Genomic DNA, 22075 nt, shown 5'->3' on the forward strand with positions numbered 1-22075 from the left:
GCATATATGAAACTATTAATATAATTTTAGTGTATAAGGACTGTATTAAATAGGGCTGGTTTGAATAAATTAGGATAAGTAGTAAAGGGTTATACAGATAAAAATAGCAAATCAAGTTTATAAAAAGTCTTACCAATACTGCTGTTACACACACTCGCAGTATTTGTAGGCTTTCAACAGCCAAGAGAGCACGGCTGTTGCTAATGGCATTCAACAGTAGAAAGAGTCTTTTTCGTTTGCTATTTTAAAACCGTCTGTATTTCTAAAAGAGTGTAAACACCACTTTTTCTGCCAACTTGTAGTTGTTTCTATTCTGTTTTGTACCTTCTCTTTATTACTCTTGCCGTATGCTTTGGCTCTCTCTTTGATCTGCAGGTGTAACCGTCATACCCCAGCTATTCCTTGTAGAACTACCGTCGAGGTCGTTCTATGGGCGCATGCGGCCCTTAAAAGTACTTTGCTTTAGGCCTCTAAAATTTATTTGTACTTACGTTGGTCAGTTACATGATACCACAACGGTACATATAGAATTGTGGAATGTACCACTTCCATCAGAATCCTTTTTTTCGCGTCCCTGGGCTTCCTATATATAGCATAATTATTGCCAATGAGTTGCTCTCTGTTCGACCTCGTTTGCAGCATATTTGACATGTATACTGGCCAAATAACTGTTAACTGTCCGGCATTACTCTTAGGTATATAACCTTTTTGGTTAAGTAGATTGGATTTATCTCTAGGTCCTTTTATTCCCGAGAGTATCAACCAAGCCTGTTTTCATTGTGCTCTACTATAACGACCAGATCATTTTTGTAAGCTATAGCCTGTGCCCTGCGTAAGCTATGGCTTTTGAATATTTTTCTAGGACATCATTGTAACGGATGTTTTACAGCAATGGTCCCAGTACCGATTTTTGTGGCACTTATGCCAATATCTGCATATCTCTCTTTACTATGTTAATCTATCTACTTAAGAAGTATTTTTTACTGTTTTATAGCTATGGGGATACTTCCAATTTCTTCAGTAATTCAAATATTGGTATTCGCACCGTTGAAGGTTTTTTATATCTAAAAAGAAGGTCACCAATCACTTGCTCCTACATGTAGTAGTTAATTTCGTGATCCGACTGACTACGCCTATTGTAGATTTACCTTTCCCAAACCCATACTGGCGTTAATCAGACAAACCCCCTTTGTCTATGACTACTTTTTTTAGTCTCGTGTTTATAAATATTCTGAAGATCTTGCCGGTTGTGTCTATAAGGCAGATCGGTCTTAAAGCTCGCAGTTCCCCATGTTCTTTCTCAGGCTTGGGAATAAGTAAAAGGTTTGCCGTTTTTCATGGTTCTGAAACTTTTTGCTTTCTTAGGAGGTCATTCATGATTTCTTTCACCCATGGGCTTCTTCCTCTATGATTTTCTTTAAAATTTCTGATAGAACTCTGTCGGGTTCAGGTGTTCTCCCGGCCTTTAGTGCTTTCCTTGCCATCATCAGCTTCTCTGTAAAAAAATCGGCTGCCGGTGTTTCTGCATAGTAAAGCTGTGAATTTCTATATTTCTTTTTATGGAAATAGCTCTTCTGTCAGTTTTCTTCTACGGCTTTCTTCGATTTTGAGGATACTACTAGCTTTGGGATGTTTGGTAACTCTCTTGTTCGCATCACCCCAGATGTCTGTCTCAAGATTATCGCACATTTATTTCTAGCACGTTTTTTTTTTCATTGTTTATTTTTTGCGAGTTTTTTCTTTAAAGTTTTTAACCGCTGGTGACTGTGATTTATGTCCTAGAGTTGGAAGGTGGCAGGGAGAGCTTAAGAGCCTTTAAATTTTTGTCAGAAATTGGTACAATTAGATGAAGCGTTTTGGGTGGGGGAAGACGGAGCAGCAAATCAGAATAAATGTTGCCTCTTTCAGAGTTCGGCGACCACCCAGTGCACTAACGGCGGATGCTAGTTAGACTGTCTTGGTTTCATCGGTTGTGCTCCCCTTATATTAGTAGGGATCAAGACCAATTACAATTACCACGTCGAGGTTAGTCCACAGTCCAGGAAGGGACTGCTTTCGAGCAGCTGCAAATAAAATTATTACAGCTATCGGGAAAAAGAAGGCTTATGAACTATCCAAAAAAGGGATACGCACTCCACTAGTTGGTATTAAATAATGCTTTACAATTGCAAACACACAAAAATGATACGAAATAAGTCTTTTAAAGTAGATTCTAAGAGATTTTAAGGTTATTAAGTTATTCAAGAGATATTCAGCCAAATTTACAGCTAAATTATCAGACTTTTATAGTTTATTACTGGATACTGTAGGTTCAAAAAGCATTTAAGTCTTAAAAGTTTAATAGAAGAGGATTTTGGTGGTTCTGTTTAGAGAATGAGAAGACCACCATGTATATATATATATATATATATATATATATATATATATATATATATATATATATATATATATATATATATATATATATATATATATCCATTAATCATATTATTAGCTGAATTAAAACATACATTTTTCTAAAGAAACCGTTCTTTAACGCAAGTACAAACATATATGTATACTAATATAAATTACCAACATATAAAATATACAACGTATTTGGACGCCGGACGAAACCGAAACAGAGGTATTATTAGGAACTAAGAGAACATTTTTAAAAAACTCAGCGACAGTTCAATGTTTGATTAAACAAGGACACATTTTTACAGTATTTTTGATTATTTTACCTTTAACCCGGAAGCCAAGGTAAGAATCACCCCGACGGGGTTATTACATCAACCCCATTTTATAATTGCAATGGGGTCAAATATAATTCCCTATACATTATTCCTTAAACTTTTAAATTAGGTCCTCTTTCCGGAATAGAATAAAACTTAATAATAAATTTTATTACAGTTATATCAAGAAATACAAAATTAAAACTCTACAAAACAATAATACGCCCAGTCCTAACATATGGTTCAGAAACCTGGACTTTAATAAAATGCAATGAAAACAGGTTACGATGTTTCGAAAGAAAAATTTCTATGGAGCGGTAAATAAAAATGGTGTCTGGAGAAGACTATACAACTTCGAACTCTATAGAATATACCAGGAACCAGATATCGTAAAACACATAAAAAGATAACATAGATTCCTATATCACATATGAGAAATATGGAAATACGTGCTTGGCGGAGGAAGGCGATGGATAGGGACGACTGGAAAAAAATTCTTGGGGAGGCTAGGACCCTCACAGCGCTGTAAAGCCAAAATGATGATGAATAAATTTTTAAAAGAATACAAATTAATACTTACAACTAATATTTACTAAAAGGAATTCTCTAATTTCACTTACTTTATGCGCTTTTTCATCGACTTAATGTGACAAATGTGATAAAAAAAAACGAAAGCTGCGTGAAGAAATAAATTAAAATCTAAACCATTGGCGTACGAAATCAACTAAGTAAGCAGTTAAATACAATTTAAGGTTTAAACTTCTTACTTTAGCTTAGAGGTTAAAGTAAAATAATCGAAAATACCGAAAAAATGTGTTACCTTTTAATCAAAAATGTACCTGTCATTAGGTGTTTTAAAAATGTTGTCGTAATTCCTTTTCGTTCGGCTACCCTCTATATTTGGGCACACTATAAAATTCACGTTATCATTTATCATATTTATTTATGAATTTAAAATTGGCGGTATTTTTTACAGACTTTGTATTATACCGTTTATTTATCTACTTTCTATGAAATTGTAATCTACCGTATACGTGAACTTTTTTACTGTAAGTTAAAATTTCATTTACGTAGCCAGCTATTACAATTGTTTGCATATTTTTAATTTAATCCAAGAGTACTTACCTGTTAATAAAATTGTAAGTAAAAATGGGCCAAAATAGTTAATCTGCATTAATAGCTGTAAACCATCTTCAGTATATTTATGGTTGAGACCACCACTACCGGCGTTGTTAACTAAAATATCTAATCTTTCTTCATTTTGATTAATATCTTTTGCAAAATCTCTAACAGACTGTAATGAACCTAGATTAAGTGACTTAACAACAACATTCTTATTTTCAGTTTTAGATATAATGCGATCCTTAGCTTCTTCGGCTTTTTCAAGGTCCCTACATGCTAAAATGACTTTAGCTCCTCTAGTAGCAAAGTTAAGTGCGGTTTCATATCCAATTCCTTAAAAATATTTAAATTGTTATAATTTATATATATATATATATATATATATATATATATATATATATATAAACATATATATATATATATATATATATATATATATATATACATATATAAATATATTAAACCTAGAGATAAGATTAACACTATTACAAGAATTAATATTAAACTCAACAGACTTCCGGGTTGAACCGCGTCGATTATCATTGTCCCGAGCTTTCGACATCCTCTGATGTCTTCTGCAGAGCGTAGATGTTAGCGTAGATATTGGCACGGGGGATAGTGCAAACATTTCTGACAGTGGGATTTTGATTTTCGGGTGGAGCGGACGATATTTTCTTTATGGGAGGTCTTCATATCCAAGGTAACTGTATGCGATCATCTCTTTTGTTGAGACAATTTATTATTTATTAAATTTATATGGCTTCTCGAACAATTCTTGTTTTATAGGTAACGGTTGGGGGCCATGATTGTGGAATTTTCAAAATCAATTATGTGGCCTGTATAAAGATGGTGTTAATCTAGAGCCAAAATTGAATCGGAATTGCGAAGAGAAATGGATAAATCCTATTTTGAATTCTACGATTTGTTTGGCCTATATAAAATCGGGCGCAGTCTGCACAAGAAATTTCGTAAATGCCGTGTTGTTCATTTGGAATTTTGTCTTTGTTTGATCGGACAAGAGACGAAAGTTTTTGTTGAGGGTTAAATATTTTTTTTATTTCTCTTGATTTAAGAATTTTGTCGATTTTGTCACTGATAACTTTGACGTAAGGAAAAAAACCTGTGTGTGATGAGGGTCTGAGTTGAGATTCAGTAAAGGATTAATATCTGTGGTCCTGGATGAGGGCTTGTTTTAAACTTAAGAGCTTAGCGGGTCTACTTGCATCATCGCAAAGGCGTATTGATCTGGAGACAGAAGTATTAATGACTGAATTAATTTGTGAAGATGGATTATAAGAGTTGGTATGCAAGTAACGATTGGTATGGGTGGTTTTTGATAAACAAAGTGATAAAACCTGGGGATTGGTTTTCCTTTATGATAACGTCGAGAAACAATAGAGACGAATCAATTTTTTACCTCCATCGTGAACTGGATTTAGATGGTTTTAAAAAGACACCAAAAAATCCCTGCCATGAAGGTAAAAGACGAATGTATCGTCAACATATCGTAGCCAACATGTGGGTTTAAGCATTGATGTTTATAGGTCTCGAAGTGTTTTCCATAATTATTGGCAATTACCGGAGAAAGTGGGGAGCATATTGGGGCACCATTTATTTGTCTGTAGAATTGATTTTGGAAGATAAAATAAGTACTAGACATACAATATTCCAAAGATTAGAAGACAGAAACGGACACAGAATATTAGACATCAATGAACAGTTAAAAGAATGGGAAAACTACATTTCTGAATTATTTGAAGATGAGAGAGTAGAACACTATACACCGATTGCTGTATCAGGTCCATCTATAACAGAAAGTGAGGTTACACGTTCAATATAAACGGCAAAAAATGGAAAAGCACTTGGACCCGATGAAGTAAGTGCTGAAATACTAAAGTTTTTGGTGTGTGAGTGGAAGCGTGGACTTAAACTGAGGCTATCCTTAGACGCTTGACAGCCTTTGAGATGTGGGTATACAGATGACTACTGAAAATAAGCTGGGTCAACAGAGTTAGAAATGAGCAGGTCCTTAGACGGCTGAACCAAACAACACAACTGGTTAATATAATAAAAAAACGCAAGCTGGAATACTTCGGTCTTAAACCATTATCACTTAAGCTTTAGCAAAAGGTTTTAATTACTCTGTTACCACAAGTTACATTCCAATTAAGACAGTCATCTGTCAAACTGAAAAAGGCATCTTCAGTTTATCTTCCGAAGATGCTAAAATAACTAAACAAGACATTTTTAGAGTTCTTAAAAACTCAATCCGAGAATAAAGCCCAGAAAGAACTTCAGTTAAATCCAAATCGGCCTTCTTCCCGCCGATAAAGAAAATGCCACCGTCATCCCAAACACTTATTCTTACATTAATAAACTTTCTAATCTCATTAAAGCTCCAGACTACAAACTAATTTCTAATAATCCAACAACCTTTCTGGAGAAAACAACAAAAGCCATTATCAATAATACCACTTTTCCTGTTGACATAAAACAATTTTTAATTCCTCGTAATAAAAGTCTTCCAGAACACCTTGAATATATGGCCTATCCAAAATTTACAGACCCGATATTCGTCTACGTCCCATTGTCAGTGCATACAACTACCCTACACAACCATTGGTCATGTACTTGGCCAAAACTCTAGAACCTCTCGCCCAAAATTCTTTATTTTCATTAAAAATTATTTTCGTTTTATCGAACTTCTTAAACAATACCCTATCTGAGCATCAGACATTCTAGTAAGTTTCGGTATCGGTTTACTGTTTACAAACATTCCTATAGACGCAATTTTAAACACTCTGAAAACTAAATATAGTATCGAGCAAGATCACTTATCTTTCATTAAACATTGTATGTTCAACACTTCGTTTGACTTCCAAAATAAATTCTACAGACAGATAACTGGTGCCCAAATGGGCTTCCCGCTATCTCCAGTAATTGCCAATATCTTTATGGAAGACTTCCAGACCAAAGCACTACCCACATCGATGCTCAGACTCACATGTTGGCTACAATATCCACAGGGATTCTTTGGTGTCTTTACAAACACATCTGAATGGTAAACATGCTAGTATCCAGTTCATGATGGAGGTGAAAATTGACTCATCCCTACCGGTTCTCGATGTTTTTATAAAGTAAAACCAATCCCAAAGTTTTCATCATTCTGTTTATCTAAACCCACCCATACCAATCGTTACTTGCATTCCAACTCTTATCATCCACCTTCACAAATTAATTCAGTCATTAATACTTTTGTCTCCAGATCCATACGCCTTTGCAATGATGCAAGTCGACTCGCTGAGCTCTCTAGTTTAAAACAAGCCCTCGTCCAAAAGTTACCGCGAAAATGACATTAACAGAAGCATCCACATACATCATTTTCCTACTTAATCTCAATCCAACATACACTCATTATTCAAAAGCTTTTCTTCCTTACATTAAATGTGTCACTGTTAAAATCAACAAAATTCTTAAATCTAGAGTAATAAAGACAATATTTACCCCCTAACAAATACTTTCACCTCGTGTTCGATCAATCAAAGACAACGTTCCAAATAAACAACACGGAGTTTATGACATTCGACTGCCACCGACCTTATATGGGCCAAACAAATCGTATAATAGAAAAGAGGATTCATGAACATTACATTTATGTTGGCAATTCTGATTGAATTTCAGCTCAAGGTTAACACCATCGTCATACAGGTCACAAAACTGATTTTGAGAACTCCAGAACCATAGTCCCCATCCGCTCCTATAAACCAAGAATACCAGAAGCCATAAAATTTAAAAAAATGCCAAATTCTCTCAATAAAAGACATGACAGCATACGGTTACCTTCGACATGGAGACCTTTCATTAAGAGAGTTTGTCCAATATAAGGTTTGGCAGTGTTTTACGAGGTAGTTTAATAGATAATTAAGTTTTTTTATTAATTTCGTAGCAAAATTAATACCGTGTAAAATTGTAGGGAATTCACGTCAAGAAATATATTTATGTTTAAAAGGTTTTTAATATAGACTACCTATTGTCCGGACTTATTAACATAGCGAAAGATTTAATTTTGATATACAGACCTGGTCGAAACTTGAAATAAGTATTTTGTGAGTTTTCTTAAATGAAACACCCTGTACTTTAATATTGTAACGAAATATTATTTTACGATACAACAATCCTTAGAGGTTTTTATTTGTAAGTTATTCGTGATTTTTGGGGCCAAACATGAACTGTAACAAAGATAAGATGAAATTTTATCAGGTTGGCCGTGAACATATTCAATCAGTAATAATTTAAAAAAAAATCTATCTAGATAACTGAGTTAGTTTTTGACGAGATATCAAAATACTTAAATGGCTAAGATTGTTAGTGTGTAAACTATTAATAAAAAATACAATATTCTCCCTAGTTGGCTATGACTTTGACACTAAACTTTTACATTAACAAAATTTTAACATTAGACTAATTATATATTTCTTGTTGCTTTATTACTATTACTAACATAAATTTTTTAAGCAGGAACGTATTGATATGACATTTTGTGCTAGGAAGGTATAACAAAAATGTGCTACAAGCCACAACATTTTATCATCTGAAATTCCTAGATAGACGACAGCCAAGAAGAGTAGTTTTTCAAAGTTTACTAGAATAGTTTCAACGGACTGGACATGTAAATTCCAAAAAACCCGATTAAATAGAACTATTGTAATTGAAAAAAAAATGAATTAAATGTAATCCTTAATGCCACTGAAAATCCGCATATTACTACAAGGGAAATTGCACATGCTTTTGAACTTAGTGGACGTAGTGAAGAAAGAATTTTAAAAAAGAATAACATCACAGTTGCACCAAGAGCTTAATGAAGATAACTATAATCAAAGAGTAGAATTTTGCCTGTGGACGCTGGAACAAAGCATGATGCATATTTCTTTGAATATGTTTTATTTGGAGGTGAAGCTATTTTCTACCATGATACTATAACTAACAAGATAAGTCAACGCGCATGTTCACATCTCTCTCGCACACCTGTTTAATGCTGATGTTTAATGCTCTATCTGTTGCTATCCTGTGTGCTTTAAAACGTAGTGAATGAGATTTTTATTTATTCATTGATGTAGTAAAGACTTATTATACGTATATTATATTGGTATATAAATTTTATGGTGAAAACATTCAGTTTACTGTGTTAATATCACCTAATTTATATATCGTACGCAACTTCCTCTTGACTACCTATAGCTACTTTATAAAGAAGACTAATTATTTGGTTGCCATAATATATTGCGTAGTGGTGCGTTGTTTAAACAATTATAATAAAAAAAGTAAATCTTTTTCGAAGTGTCGTTTTTTTGTGTTTCCTAGAGACAAACAAATGCGTAAAGTATAGGTCTTCAAGTGTTTTCAGCGAGACAAATTTAATGTAGAAACCGCGAGAATATGATCAAAACATTTTACAGAAGCTGACTATTGTTTAAAAAAAACTATAGTGGAATATTACTACTAATAGTATAATTAATTATGAAATTGTCACTGAAGAGATCTTTTCCTCGCTAAACATTCCTAGTGGTGATACAGAAATTAACCCTGAAGATTCAATTGACTGTCATCAAAATTTTATTAATTCGAATATAAAAGACCTGAAATGGGATGGATTGGAAAATTTAGCCGGTTTCATTGCATTTAAGTTACAAAAAAAAAGAAATACTTGGATATATTCCGGACGCTAACGACAAATCGTTTACTTGGGTAAACCACGTTTCTGAGGGTGGTTTACTCAAACCAACACTGGAATTTGTAACTAAATATAGTGAACTGGAACCTATTTTAAGTAGTTATAATCACAACAAATTAAAAATAACTAACAATTATTTAAAAAACCTAATAGAAGCTGCAAAATATATAAATGTTGTGAGGATGTAAAATTACTTTTTTTATATGTAAAATGTATTTTAAAATACTAATTCTAAAAAAAATATTAAAGATAATTATAATATCCGCAAGTGAAAAATCACGAACATTGTAAAATAAATGTCTAAATGATATTCATAAAGTCTGAAGTATGACCTGCTTTTCCTTATATTTCAAATTATTTACATTTTACCGGTTTTTTATATTTAATTTATGTTTTGTAGCAATATCTATTTTGTTTGTAATACACACAATCAAATCAAAGATTCATATATTTCTTTAATTAATTTTACAAATTACTAATTCATTTTCAAACCACGTTTTCACAGAAAGTAACTTGTTATGACTTCTTAGTGCAAGATATGGCATCGAGGTATACTCACCGTTAATTGTTTAAGTTTCGAAGTTGTTCATTACAGTAATGGAACAACGTTGCCATATGATGCATCGTTAAAATAAGATCCACACAAGTCCCCTGGCTTTGTCTCGCTATGACGTCATTCGCAAAGTCGATTAAAATTAGAACGGCCAGTGAGCATACCTTGTTTGTTATAGTATCATGATTTTCTACAAGCTTGGTATTGTAAACAGACATCATTTTCACTATTAGTTGTTAACTTCTTATTTACACCACATTTTCACCTATAGTCATACAACATGATCATTAAATGTTTCTTTTTCGAGAATCACGCAAATGGAAAAATGTATCCACATTTTTTGGACGGAATTATTTTAAGTAGTACTGTTGAACACATGTCAGAAAATGTGGATATGGAAGAAAAGAAGCGAGAAGGTGGCCTTCATGATCTCCAGAGTTATAAAAGCTGTATTTTATTCTCCTTTTATTTTTCTGGTGCTAAATAAAACATAAGGTTTATAAAAAACACCAGCTACAACTAAAGAAGATATAAATGAACATTCTGAACATTCTACGATCAGCGTTATTTTTATTAAGTAAATATTTCGTTTACCATCCTATCTCATGTGTATATCAAAACGTTAGTTCACATTTACCTAAATAGACATTTTGATATCTTTATAAATATTTAAGGACCAGTCTAGATTATTACATATCTTTTCACGGCCAACCTTATAAAAATTTACCTAATTTTTGTTGCAATTAATGTTTGGCTTAAAAAATTATGAATAACTTACGAATTAAAGCACTTCGTTGTAGGGAATGCTTAATAAATATTAAAGAATCATAAAATAATATTGCAGTACTAAAATACAGGGTTTTCCATTTAAGAAAAAAAGAAAACTTTAAAAATATTTTTAAAGTATGGTCCTATCTAGTCTGCAACTTTAACCTTAAATATTTTTTTGTATCTTTTTTGAGTTTCTAATTTTTAGGAAAAGGGCAAAAACACGTTAATTAATATTTGAACGGGGAGATTGTGTCATATTTAGCCTTGCTGAGAAAGCTTACCACCGTATTATCCCTTTATTTATTTTTTTTAATTAGGTCCCCTTTTCGATTTTATATTTTGATTCTCCTTTTTTTGCTAATTTTAAAAATGTATAATCCATTCGGCTTGAAGTGATTCTTCTTCTTTATATGCCGTCTTCTACCGAAGGTTGGTGACAATCAAACGATAGGTTTCTCTGTTTTGTGCCGCATGTATTATGTTCGCAGCTTCTGGTATTTGAAACCTTTCTCTCAAGTTTCTCAGCCAGGATTTCTTCTATCTGCCCAAACCTCTTTTACCTTCAATCTTGCCTTCCACGATAAGCTGTAGCAGACTGTACTTATCATTACGGAACACATGGCCAAGGTATGACCCTTTCCTCCTTTTAACAGTTGTTAACAATTTACCCACCTCTTTACCCATTCGTCTTAATACCTCTGTGTTGGTCACTCTGTCTCTCCAAGGTATCCTCAGTATGCGTCGATACAGCCACATTTCTAGAGCCGCTAACTTTTTTATAGTTGCTGCTGTTAACGTCCACCCTTCAACTCCGTAAAGTAGCGTAGAGAGTACGTAGCATTTCGTGGCGCGCCATCGGAGGTTAACGCTTAGGTGGCGGTTGCTTAAGATCTTTCTCATTTTGATGAATTTGGATCTTGCTATTTCAATTCGGATCTTAATCTCTACATCTGGGTTTCACTTATCATTTACTGTATATCCCAGATATTTAAATCGTGGTACTCTTTCAATACGTTCGGCTTCAATATTCAGGTCGATATGTTGAATGTTCTTTTTACTGATGACCATAAATTTAGTTTTCTTTCTATTGATCTTCAGTCCAAATTGGTTGCCAGTTGTATTTACTCTATTTAGCATCATCTGTAAATTTTCGATGTTATCGGCCAGTATAAGAGCATCATCTGCATATCGAAAATTACTTATTGGTACGCCATTAATCTTGATGCCCTCGTTGTACTCTTTCAGTGCCTCTAGAAATATTTGTTCCGTATACAGGTTGAAAAGCAGTGGCGAAAGAATACAGCCCTGTCTATATAATAGAGAGTTTTTCTTTCAATATAGACGTAGTATCTCCCTCACTTTATTTGACTGTAACAAAAAAGGTTGTAGCATAATTTAAACTTTTTAAATATTTAACTGTTCTATTTTTAGTACCTGCAAAAATCAAGAAACAAAAAATTTCACTTTTTATTATAATCGTATTATTAAAGGTTTCCGATATTTGGACATTTATTTTAATCGGTTAATAGTCAATGACAATTTGTTATATAACTTGTACAGAGTATTTTGCTACGTGTGTAATTGGGACGATAAAATAGTTTACAGTTTGCATAAAAGAATCCAAAGAGGGGTAAGTATACTACAAAAATAATTTTTTGAATAATAATAATCATAAAAGTATTTTTAATGAAAAACACCAAAATATACATGCAACTCATAAGTATATGATTGAACTGATGAAGAAATTTAGAGCAACAGAGTTAGTTTGCAATAAAAAACATAACCGACAGTGACACGTAAATAACGAAACAATCCAATTAGCCATTTTATGACAAGTTAACTTAGAGGCTAAGCAATCACATTCACTGTTAACAATAAACAGGCTTCCGAATCCTCCTTAAATTTAAGTTCGATCCATACAAAATTAAATTGGTACAAGAGTTATATAAAGAAGATTTTTATAGTCGTCTCGAATTTTACAAATTTATGACACTAACATGACACTAACAATCCTTGGTGATCACATTATCGGACCCTTCTTTATCACTGGAAACTTAAATGGCGCATCGTATCTTAAGTTAGGCATATGGTGGATTGTATTAGAAGAATAGTAGAAAATGATGATAACCTTTCTGAAAATTTGGTTCTATTTCAACATAATGGAGCTGCTCCACACTTTGTTCTACCTGTGTGACAATTTTTAAACGAAACTTTTCCCGCTCATTGGATAGGTGCAAGAGGACAGATGATGTATTGACCGCCTAGGTCACTGGATTTAATACCCCTTGACTTCTTTTTATAAGGGTATTTAAAAACAAAAAATTATGCTACTCAACCAGAATCTTTGGATGATTTACAACAAATAATAGAGGAGGAATGTCGACAAATAAATGCAGACGTGTTAAACAATGTCAGAGAAAAGTTTCAAAATAGATTGTACTATTGTATGAAAGTTAATGGCGGTCATTTTGAACAATTATTGTAGAAATGTTTGGTAGTTAAATGTTTGTAATAAAATTGTTAAGAAATATTTTTTTTCAATTCAGTTTTCTTGGTATTTCTTTTTATTTTTCTCATAAACTAATCACTTTAAGCATCATGTGTTAAACATTTTTAGAATCAGTACAAAGAGCACAATCCAAATATCAAATAAAAAATGGTAAAAGTAATTTTAAAAAATTAAGGGATAATACGGAGAGTGAGAAGGTGCCTTTCCCAGCAAGCTTAAATTTTTCCTAAAACTTAGAAGTTCAAAAGTTATTTAAGGTGTTAATAAGATAGTATTACCTATCTGAAAAGCACTATATATATATATATATATATATATATATATACATATATATATATATATATATATATATATATATATATATATATATAGATATATATATATATATATATATATATATATATATATATATATATATATTACATAAAAAATACATTGTTAAACTATCTGTAAACTAATAACAAATTACCATAAAACTTTAATTTGCATTTTCACTTTTATTCATTGAAATGTATTATTAATATTTTTGTATTGTATTGAGAAGTACACTTATTAATAAACCACATTACGAACCTGTTGAATATTCAAAATATATATCAATAGGTTTTGATTGTCAGACTATTTTTGAAGGCTACCCCCTATGCTTGTCGTTAAATGTTGTTGGTCTCTGGTGTTGAGTTAATATAATGGCAGTTGTTACAGTATTTCGAAAATATGTGTGTTTTTTAGAAGACGAAGTTTAGCATTTGATATTTTTGAAATGTTTTGCAAGAAGTATACATTTCTGATTTTATATTATATAATATTGTAAATTATTTCAGTATATTCCTAAATTGTATTTCTTATGGGCTTTCGTGTATTATATATTTGGTGAACAAATGTTAAGATGATATCATTGTTGTCACATTAATATCCTTGTTCTTCTTTGTAATATATGTTACTAGATGACGCGACAAATTTCTTACCGCCTTAGAATTAATATTTTCTGTTAAATTATTAGCTAAGTTCCATTAATTTTTCTAAATTAAGATTAAATGAATTAAGTTCAATAAAAGTTTATAAAAGGGCTAACTCACGTGGCGACATAGTAACTAAATGAGTTGCATTCGTGTCAGTTATTTTCAATGAAATATTTTGTGATATAATTTAAAGATTTTAGATTTATTTTATTATGTTGGTTCCTAATTCAACAATTCTTTGGACTATTTGCTGGTGCTAATTATTGGTCATCGTGTGGTAGCTCCTTATTCCTCAGAATTAACAAGATGATACTACTTGCGTAACAAAACCGATGTGCATCAAAGACGTCTATAATATTAAATTATTTTCGATCATACAGGCTCAATCAGAACAATGAAATAAACCAGTTACAGATGAGTTGTCTAGCTTAAAAAAAGATGTTTCCTTAAGAAGTAAAAGGGAAAAATCCTAGGGGTTGTCAACATACCATAGTTTAAAAAAACTTACATGCAAGTAAGAACTTTTTGTGTATAATGGTATATTATTTATTAAAATAATTTTAAAAATTTATGAACAAGGATTAGAAATCTTGAAAACGTTTTCGATCTAGTCCGACCATCATCATTGAAAAAGCCTAAAACTCTATTTCAATTTTAAAATGACAAAACACTTAAGGTAAAATTCTGACTGATAAGTTACCAAATATGTGTAAAATACTTACATTAAAAGTAGTTAAAACTAGTTAGGTAAACAGATGCAGAAACCCTTTTCTTTACATAGTCCATGCTCGAAAGGGTGGACAACTTAGTCCAACCAATGGTAACAGCCGACTGATTCGGACGGGGAGGAAGTAAAAATTTTGTTGAAATCGACTAATCCTCAAGACATCGGATAGTGGATTTTGGCGACCACTCAAACAATAATCAATAAGGGATGTTTTGTGTGAATATTAATTTGAAAGCAACATAGTGTTGTAATGAATTTATTTTAAAATCGTCGCATAAAATAGTGGTTTTAAAATGTTTAGAACAATAATTTAGACAGGAGTAAAGTTTGTTTACAAATATCTCTATATCGTCAGAAGGAGCTCTTTAAATATTAATAAGATAACACATACTATCTCTTAAGCTAAAAATAATTCATTCAACAACATTCAAATTTCTTTTGCCATATAATTAATGACATTCATTTTTTCTTGTGAAAGACGCTACTTGGCTATAATTTTGAAAACGGAATAAATCTTTATATTTAGATCACTAGACAATGTTTCAGATTATATATATATATATATATATATATATATATATATATATAGATATATATATATATATATATATATATATATATATATATATATATATATATATATATATATATATATCTAAATGTTTCGAACTAAGAGACTCGCAGGTTACTTCTGGAAAGTGTGATTGCAGCATATTCAATTCAGGAAGTTATTTGCTTTCAACTGTGAATTCACCCGGTATACGTGAAGATTTGCCATTTTTAGAACTCCTTTGACTTCCTTACCGTTTATTTAAATGAATTCATTTTTTCCTACTATAAGTTGCCTTCTTTGTTTTTTTCTTGTTGCTACGAGGTGAAGTATTTTCACCTAAACTTATAATTTCATTACATTTTTCTTTTTCTCAGCATTCAGTATAGCACACTAAACATCATTTCTTGACACTTCTGATTTTATCGAAGAGCTGGCAACAGGCTCAGTCAACTCTAATACTATTTGAAAGACAACTGATTTCTTTTCTCACTAAAATTATAAAATCCAGGGTATTTCGTTGAAAATTATTGACTTATTATGGTTTGAAGTTTAAAGAAATGGCGTATCATTTGTGAACAATCTGTATTTAGAAATTCGATTTCAATGTAAATTTCTGAAAGAATTTTACCTATTCTTTGTGTGCAAAAGGTTTTAAGATATTATGTTTGTAAATGGATGTGATATCAATTTTTTTGTTATGATATGTAAAATCGAGAAAAATATTGGTTTGTTTAAAAATATTTCAAAATTCAATAACATTAAAATAATTCAGATAAGTAGAATAATATCCAACAAACATTTCGAAGAAGGAGAGTTATTAATTTCTTGAATTACCTGTACCAAACAAAAAGTAAGCTTTGCATAAATTATTTCTTTGTTATACTTGAGTGACCCGCATAGTTTTAAGTGAAAACAAAAAGACAATTGAACGGGGTTTTCCAAAATACATTAATGCAGTGATTAGGGACAAATAGAAGAGATTTTAGATAGAGGTTTTTGTTAGTTTTTAAGAATTATAGAAAATATTATTTGTAAATAAGTTTTAGGAAATTTTATAATTATAGGTAAAAATTTGTTTGTTATCGAAATGAAAAAATGGGGGAATTGTGACGAGTTTTGATTGGCGGAGATTGAAAAAGGTGGGATAGGTATGTACGAAAAAGTTTAGCGAGATTGAGGAGGAGAGAGAAAAAGGTCAGTTGGTTTTCCAAATCTGTAAGAGGAACAAGGATTGTTCTCTGGCGGTTCCTGAGAAGTAGCAAGCAGTAGTGTTGAATGTTAGTGAGTTTTTGTGGAGTTAGTGTATCTGACAGAAGCTGGAGCAGCAAAATATTGTAAGTCATATTTTCCTACTTATATTCCAAGAGTCACTGTTCAGGCCAACGAGAGATTCAGTTTATCGTAAAGAGAAGATATTCCAAGAGTCATTTTTCACTCGGGCCAACGAGAGATTCAGTTTATCGAGAGGAGAAAGGCTATCATAATTTGAATGATTTGTGCTTTTGAAGGAGATCATTAAGGACGATATACTTGCAACAATCTGTTGTACGATTGCTGATTACATAGGGATCGGTTGAGAGGAGATAATATAGTCTACAAGGAACAAGGATTTGGACCACCATATGTGTTTTTTATTATTCCGGTATTCTTTGGACCTTACCTTTCACATGTAATAGCATAGATATTGAAGCACGAATTTAACCCTGAGATAAAAGAATTAAAATTGTGATAGAGTAATAATCATATCATTTAAATAATTTTAATTAATCAAAAAAATTAATTAGCTAATTATTGCTTGGCGCACCAAGACTTTAAATATCTCAATAACTGGCTTCCAAAACGTGGGGCTTGAAAATATCGCAGCTTTACATTTGAAGGAAGGGAAAGAGATCTGGAATAAGTACAGGTGATCCAGAGATAAAAACATATAACATTGAGGGAATTTGAATTTGAAAGTATTTTGACAATTTTTCCAGGGAATATAAATTTGATTTATTGATTGATCGTAGTTAGTGGATATTTACTGCTATTGAATTATTTGATTTTATTTTCTTTACCAATCGTACATTTGATATTTATTTTGAATTATTTGAATTTTACTGATTGCATATTTGATATTTGTCGTGAAAATTTAATACATTTGGGGAGAAATATTGTCGTGTTCTGAAACATATAGAGTGTTGTAAAATTTCACATTTGGCGGGGACAAAAACATTAACAAAAAGAAACAACATGTCGACCACAAGGAGTCAAAGCAAAATGCAAGAAAGGAAGGAGGATAACAGAGAAGAGGAAACAATTGTTGAAGAAGGATCGGATAATGAAGGAAATGTTACAATAGTTGAGGAGAAAAAAGAATTATCAGGAATAGAGAAAATATTACAACTAATGCAAATACAGACACAAACAATAGAGAAAAACCAAAATGAAACATCAAAGAAAATGGATAAAATGGATAGAAATCAACAAGAAAACCAACGGGAAACAAAACAAACAATGAGAAATATAGAGCAGCGTCTGGAAAACTATGAACAGGAAATTAAAGGATGTGTTGAGGGGATAAAGAAAGAACTGATACAACAAATAGAAGAGATTAATGAAATTAAAAATAATATGAAAGAACAAGAAATGAGAATTAAAGATAATTTGGAGGGATTAGAAATAAAATTTGAAAATGCGCTACAAGAAGACAGGAAGGAAGTAGAAAGAAGATTAAAGCAAAATGAAAAACAAATGGCAGAAATTGAACTAAGAGGGGTAGAGAGAAAAGAAGTTATCATCCATGGAACAAGCGAGGCGAAAATACAATTTGGCGGGGATATTCGGAAAACACACCCAGTACCGTTTGTCAAAAATTTGAAAACCAAATTACAACATATTAGATATTTTGACGATTGCAAAGAAACAATTAGAAACCATTTGAAAGAAGGAGCAGCGTTATGGTATGAAAGCAAGGAAGATGAGTTTGAAAATTGGACAGATTTTGAAAATAAATTTCTCAACTATTTCTGGGGGAAAAATAAACAGAGAGAAATCAACCAAGAGCTACAGAATGGAAAATATCACGAAAAAATGGGAATATCTGAAGAAAGATATGCTTTGCAGATATATAACAATTCAAAATATTTAGAATACAAATATTCTACCGAACAGCTGGTAGAAATGATCAGCAGACATTTTGAGGAAACGTTGGAAGATCACGTGATTTTGAGAAACTATCAAGATATTGATAGTTTGTGCCAATTCCTTCAATTAAAAGAAGCGAAAAGAAAAGAAATGAGAAATAGAAGACAACATGACCAATATAATGGAGCGGAAAGAAGGTATTCATCAAATTATGACCAGAGAAACCGACATCCCAGATCAACAAACGAATATAGGCCGAGAAATTACAATAATTACAATAGACAACAAAATTACGATAACAGGAATGACACACAACAGAGAACATATGAAAATCACAACAGGAATAGAGATGCACAAAATCCTCCGAATAGGAATACTAACGAACAAAGGGACGATAGAAATAACCAGAGCTTCCAACAACAAAATAGAAGGGAGATGAATCATGTAGCAATAGGCAACGACAGACAAATTTCTAATTCTAATCTAATATTTTTAGATGCATTTATAAAACATAAAGCGATTAAAATTGTGATTGATTCTGGATCGGAGATATCGCTAATCAATAAAAAACTAGTAAAAGAATTAAATTTGGACAGATTTGTGTATAAGATTCCTAGGGTTGATTTAGTGGGTGCAAACAATAAAAATTTGACGACAGTAAACGAAGGCTTGGGAGTACAGATAAGAGTGGGAAACAAATTCCATATTATGCAATGTGTGGTGATTGAAGATTTAAATCATGATATTATAGCGGGAATTGATGAATTGAGGAAAAAAGATATCACCATAAATTTTTCGGAAAATAAACTGGAAATCAGAGCAGAACCAGACAACACAGGAGAAGAAAAGCAAACAGATAGGAAAACAAATTCTGGAAGGATCAATGCACAGGAAAAACGCAAAGAAATCGATATGACTGTAGAGGATAAACCGAAAGTACAACAACAAGATCTAACAGAAAAGAAAAAGAGAAGGAAGAAAAAGAAGAAGAGTTCAAAAAGAAAGCAGGAAAATAAGATGGAGACCAGAGAAAAACAGGAAATAGAAGGTACAGAAGAATTGTTGGCAACCGACGATAAAACAGAATGGAAGCAGGAAGAAAAAGAAGGTATCATCAGAGAAGTGAAAGGAATAGAAACATGGTGCTCGGAATACCAAAGGGAATTAGAGGATAAAAAGAAAACAGAAGAAAAAATGGCACTGATGGACGAGAATCCAGAATTTTGTGAAGAAGTATTATGGACAGTGAACACATGTGAACAAAAGGTGGATGAAAGAAAAATAAATTGTGGAAAAAACATGGAGAAGGAAATAGAGAAGATTTTAGGAAACCATGGAGATTTTGTTAATAAAGTAAATCAAGTGGTTAAAAATTATGAACTTTCTTTTAAGGGAAAATACTTGGAAAAATTTAAAACGAAAATATATCCAATCCCGTATAAAGACAGGCAATATACGGGGTATTTTAACATTCACGACATTTGTCAGTATCATAAGTAGATTTTAATAACATAGTGAAATAATTTGATCCTAGAAAACTTTTGTCATTTTTCAAATTTAACAAAGAGTTTTCGGCAGATCAAATGGCGGGGATTTGTTATGATATGTAAAATCGAGAAAAATATTGGTTTGTTTAAAAATATTTCAAAATTCAATAACATTAAAATAATTCAGATAAGTAGAATAATATCCAACAAACATTTCGAAGAAGGAAAGTTATTAATTTCTTGAATTACCTGTACCAAACAAAAAGTAAGCTTTGCATAAATTATTTCTTTGTTATACTTGAGTGACCCGCATAGTTTTAAGTGAAAACAAAAAGACAATTGAACGGGGTTTTCCAAAATACATTAATGCAGTGATTAGGGACAAATAGAAGAGATTTTAGATAGAGGTTTTTGTTAGTTTTTAAGAATTATAGAAAATATTATTTGTAAATAAGTTTTAGGAAATTTTATAATTATAGGTAAAAATTTGTTTGTTATCGAAATGAAAAAATGGGGGAATTGTGACGAGTTTTAATTGGCGGAGATTGAAAAAGGTGGGATAGGTATGTACGAAAAAGTTTAGCGAGATTGAGGAGGAGAGAGAAAAAGGTCAGTTGGTTTTCCAAATCTGTAAGAGGAACAAGGATTGTTCTCTGGCGGTTCCTGAGAAGTAGCAAGCAGTAGTGTTGAATGTTAGTGAGTTTTTGTGGAGTTAGTGTATCTGACAGAAGCTGGAGCAGCAAAATATTGTAAGTCATATTTTCCTACTTATATTCCAAGAGTCACTGTTCAGGCCAACGAGAGATTCAGTTTATCGTAAAGAGAAGATATTCCAAGAGTCATTTTTCACTCGGGCCAACGAGAGATTCAGTTTATCGAGAGGAGAAAGGCTATCATAATTTGAATGATTTGTGCTTTTGAAGGAGATCATTAAGGACGATATACTTGCAACAATCTGTTGTACGATTGCTGATTACATAGGGAGCGGTTGAGAGGAGATAATATAGTCTACAAGGAACAAGGATTTGGACCACTCATCATCAGAGAGAGATATTTTGTTTCTGCAGTTTTTTTTCTTTTATTGATAACACAATTTTTACACGTAATTTGGAAAGGATATAAATATTTTGATTAGGAGAGTTAGAATAGTTTGGGATTTTGAGATTTCAATTAATATTGTTTGTACCATTAATTTTGATTGTTCACGTACGGAGAACAAAATTTTGAGAATCCTTATATGAGATTTGTTTATTGAAAACTTTTGAGTGTGAATTATTTCATTATTTTTATTTCAATATATAGTGTTAGATCATATGTGTTTTTTATTATTCCGGTATTCTCTGGACCTTACCTTTCACATGTAATAGCATAGATATTGAAGCACGAATTTAACCCTGAGATAAAAGAATTAAAATTGTGATAGAGTAATAATCATATCATTTAAATAATTTTAATTAATCAAAAAAATTAATTAGCTAATTATTGCTTGGCGCACCAAGACTTTAAATATCACAATAATATATATATATATATATATATATATATATATATATATATATATATATATATATATATATATATATATCTAAATGTTATGAACTAAGAGACTCGCAGGTTACTTCTGGAAAGTGTGATTGCAGCATATTCAATTCAGTAAGTTATTTGCTTTCAACTGTGAATTCACCCGGTATACGCGAAGATTTGCAATTTTTAGAACTCCTTTGACTTCCTTACCGTTTATTTAAATGAATTCATTTTTTCCTACTTTAAGTTGCCTTCTTTGTTTGTTTCTTGTTGCTACGAGGTGAAGTATTTTCACC

At 31.7% G+C, this 22075-nt stretch overlaps 1 protein-coding gene across 1 annotated transcript in view; it reads right to left on the bottom strand.

Moving 5' to 3' along the window:
- The window catches only part of LOC140438272 (retinol dehydrogenase 11-like), a 34006-nt gene that overhangs the window by 10778 nt on the left and 1153 nt on the right, over window positions 1–22075 (bottom strand). Inside the window, exon 2 of the mRNA XM_072527965.1 lies at window positions 3843–4172. Within this exon, the coding sequence (XP_072384066.1) occupies window positions 3843–4172 (330 nt within the window). The remainder of the gene's footprint in view (window positions 1–3842; window positions 4173–22075) is intronic.

This window comes from Diabrotica undecimpunctata, chromosome 4 (genome assembly GCF_040954645.1).
Source record: "Diabrotica undecimpunctata isolate CICGRU chromosome 4, icDiaUnde3, whole genome shotgun sequence".
Taxonomy (NCBI): domain Eukaryota; kingdom Metazoa; phylum Arthropoda; class Insecta; order Coleoptera; family Chrysomelidae; genus Diabrotica; species Diabrotica undecimpunctata.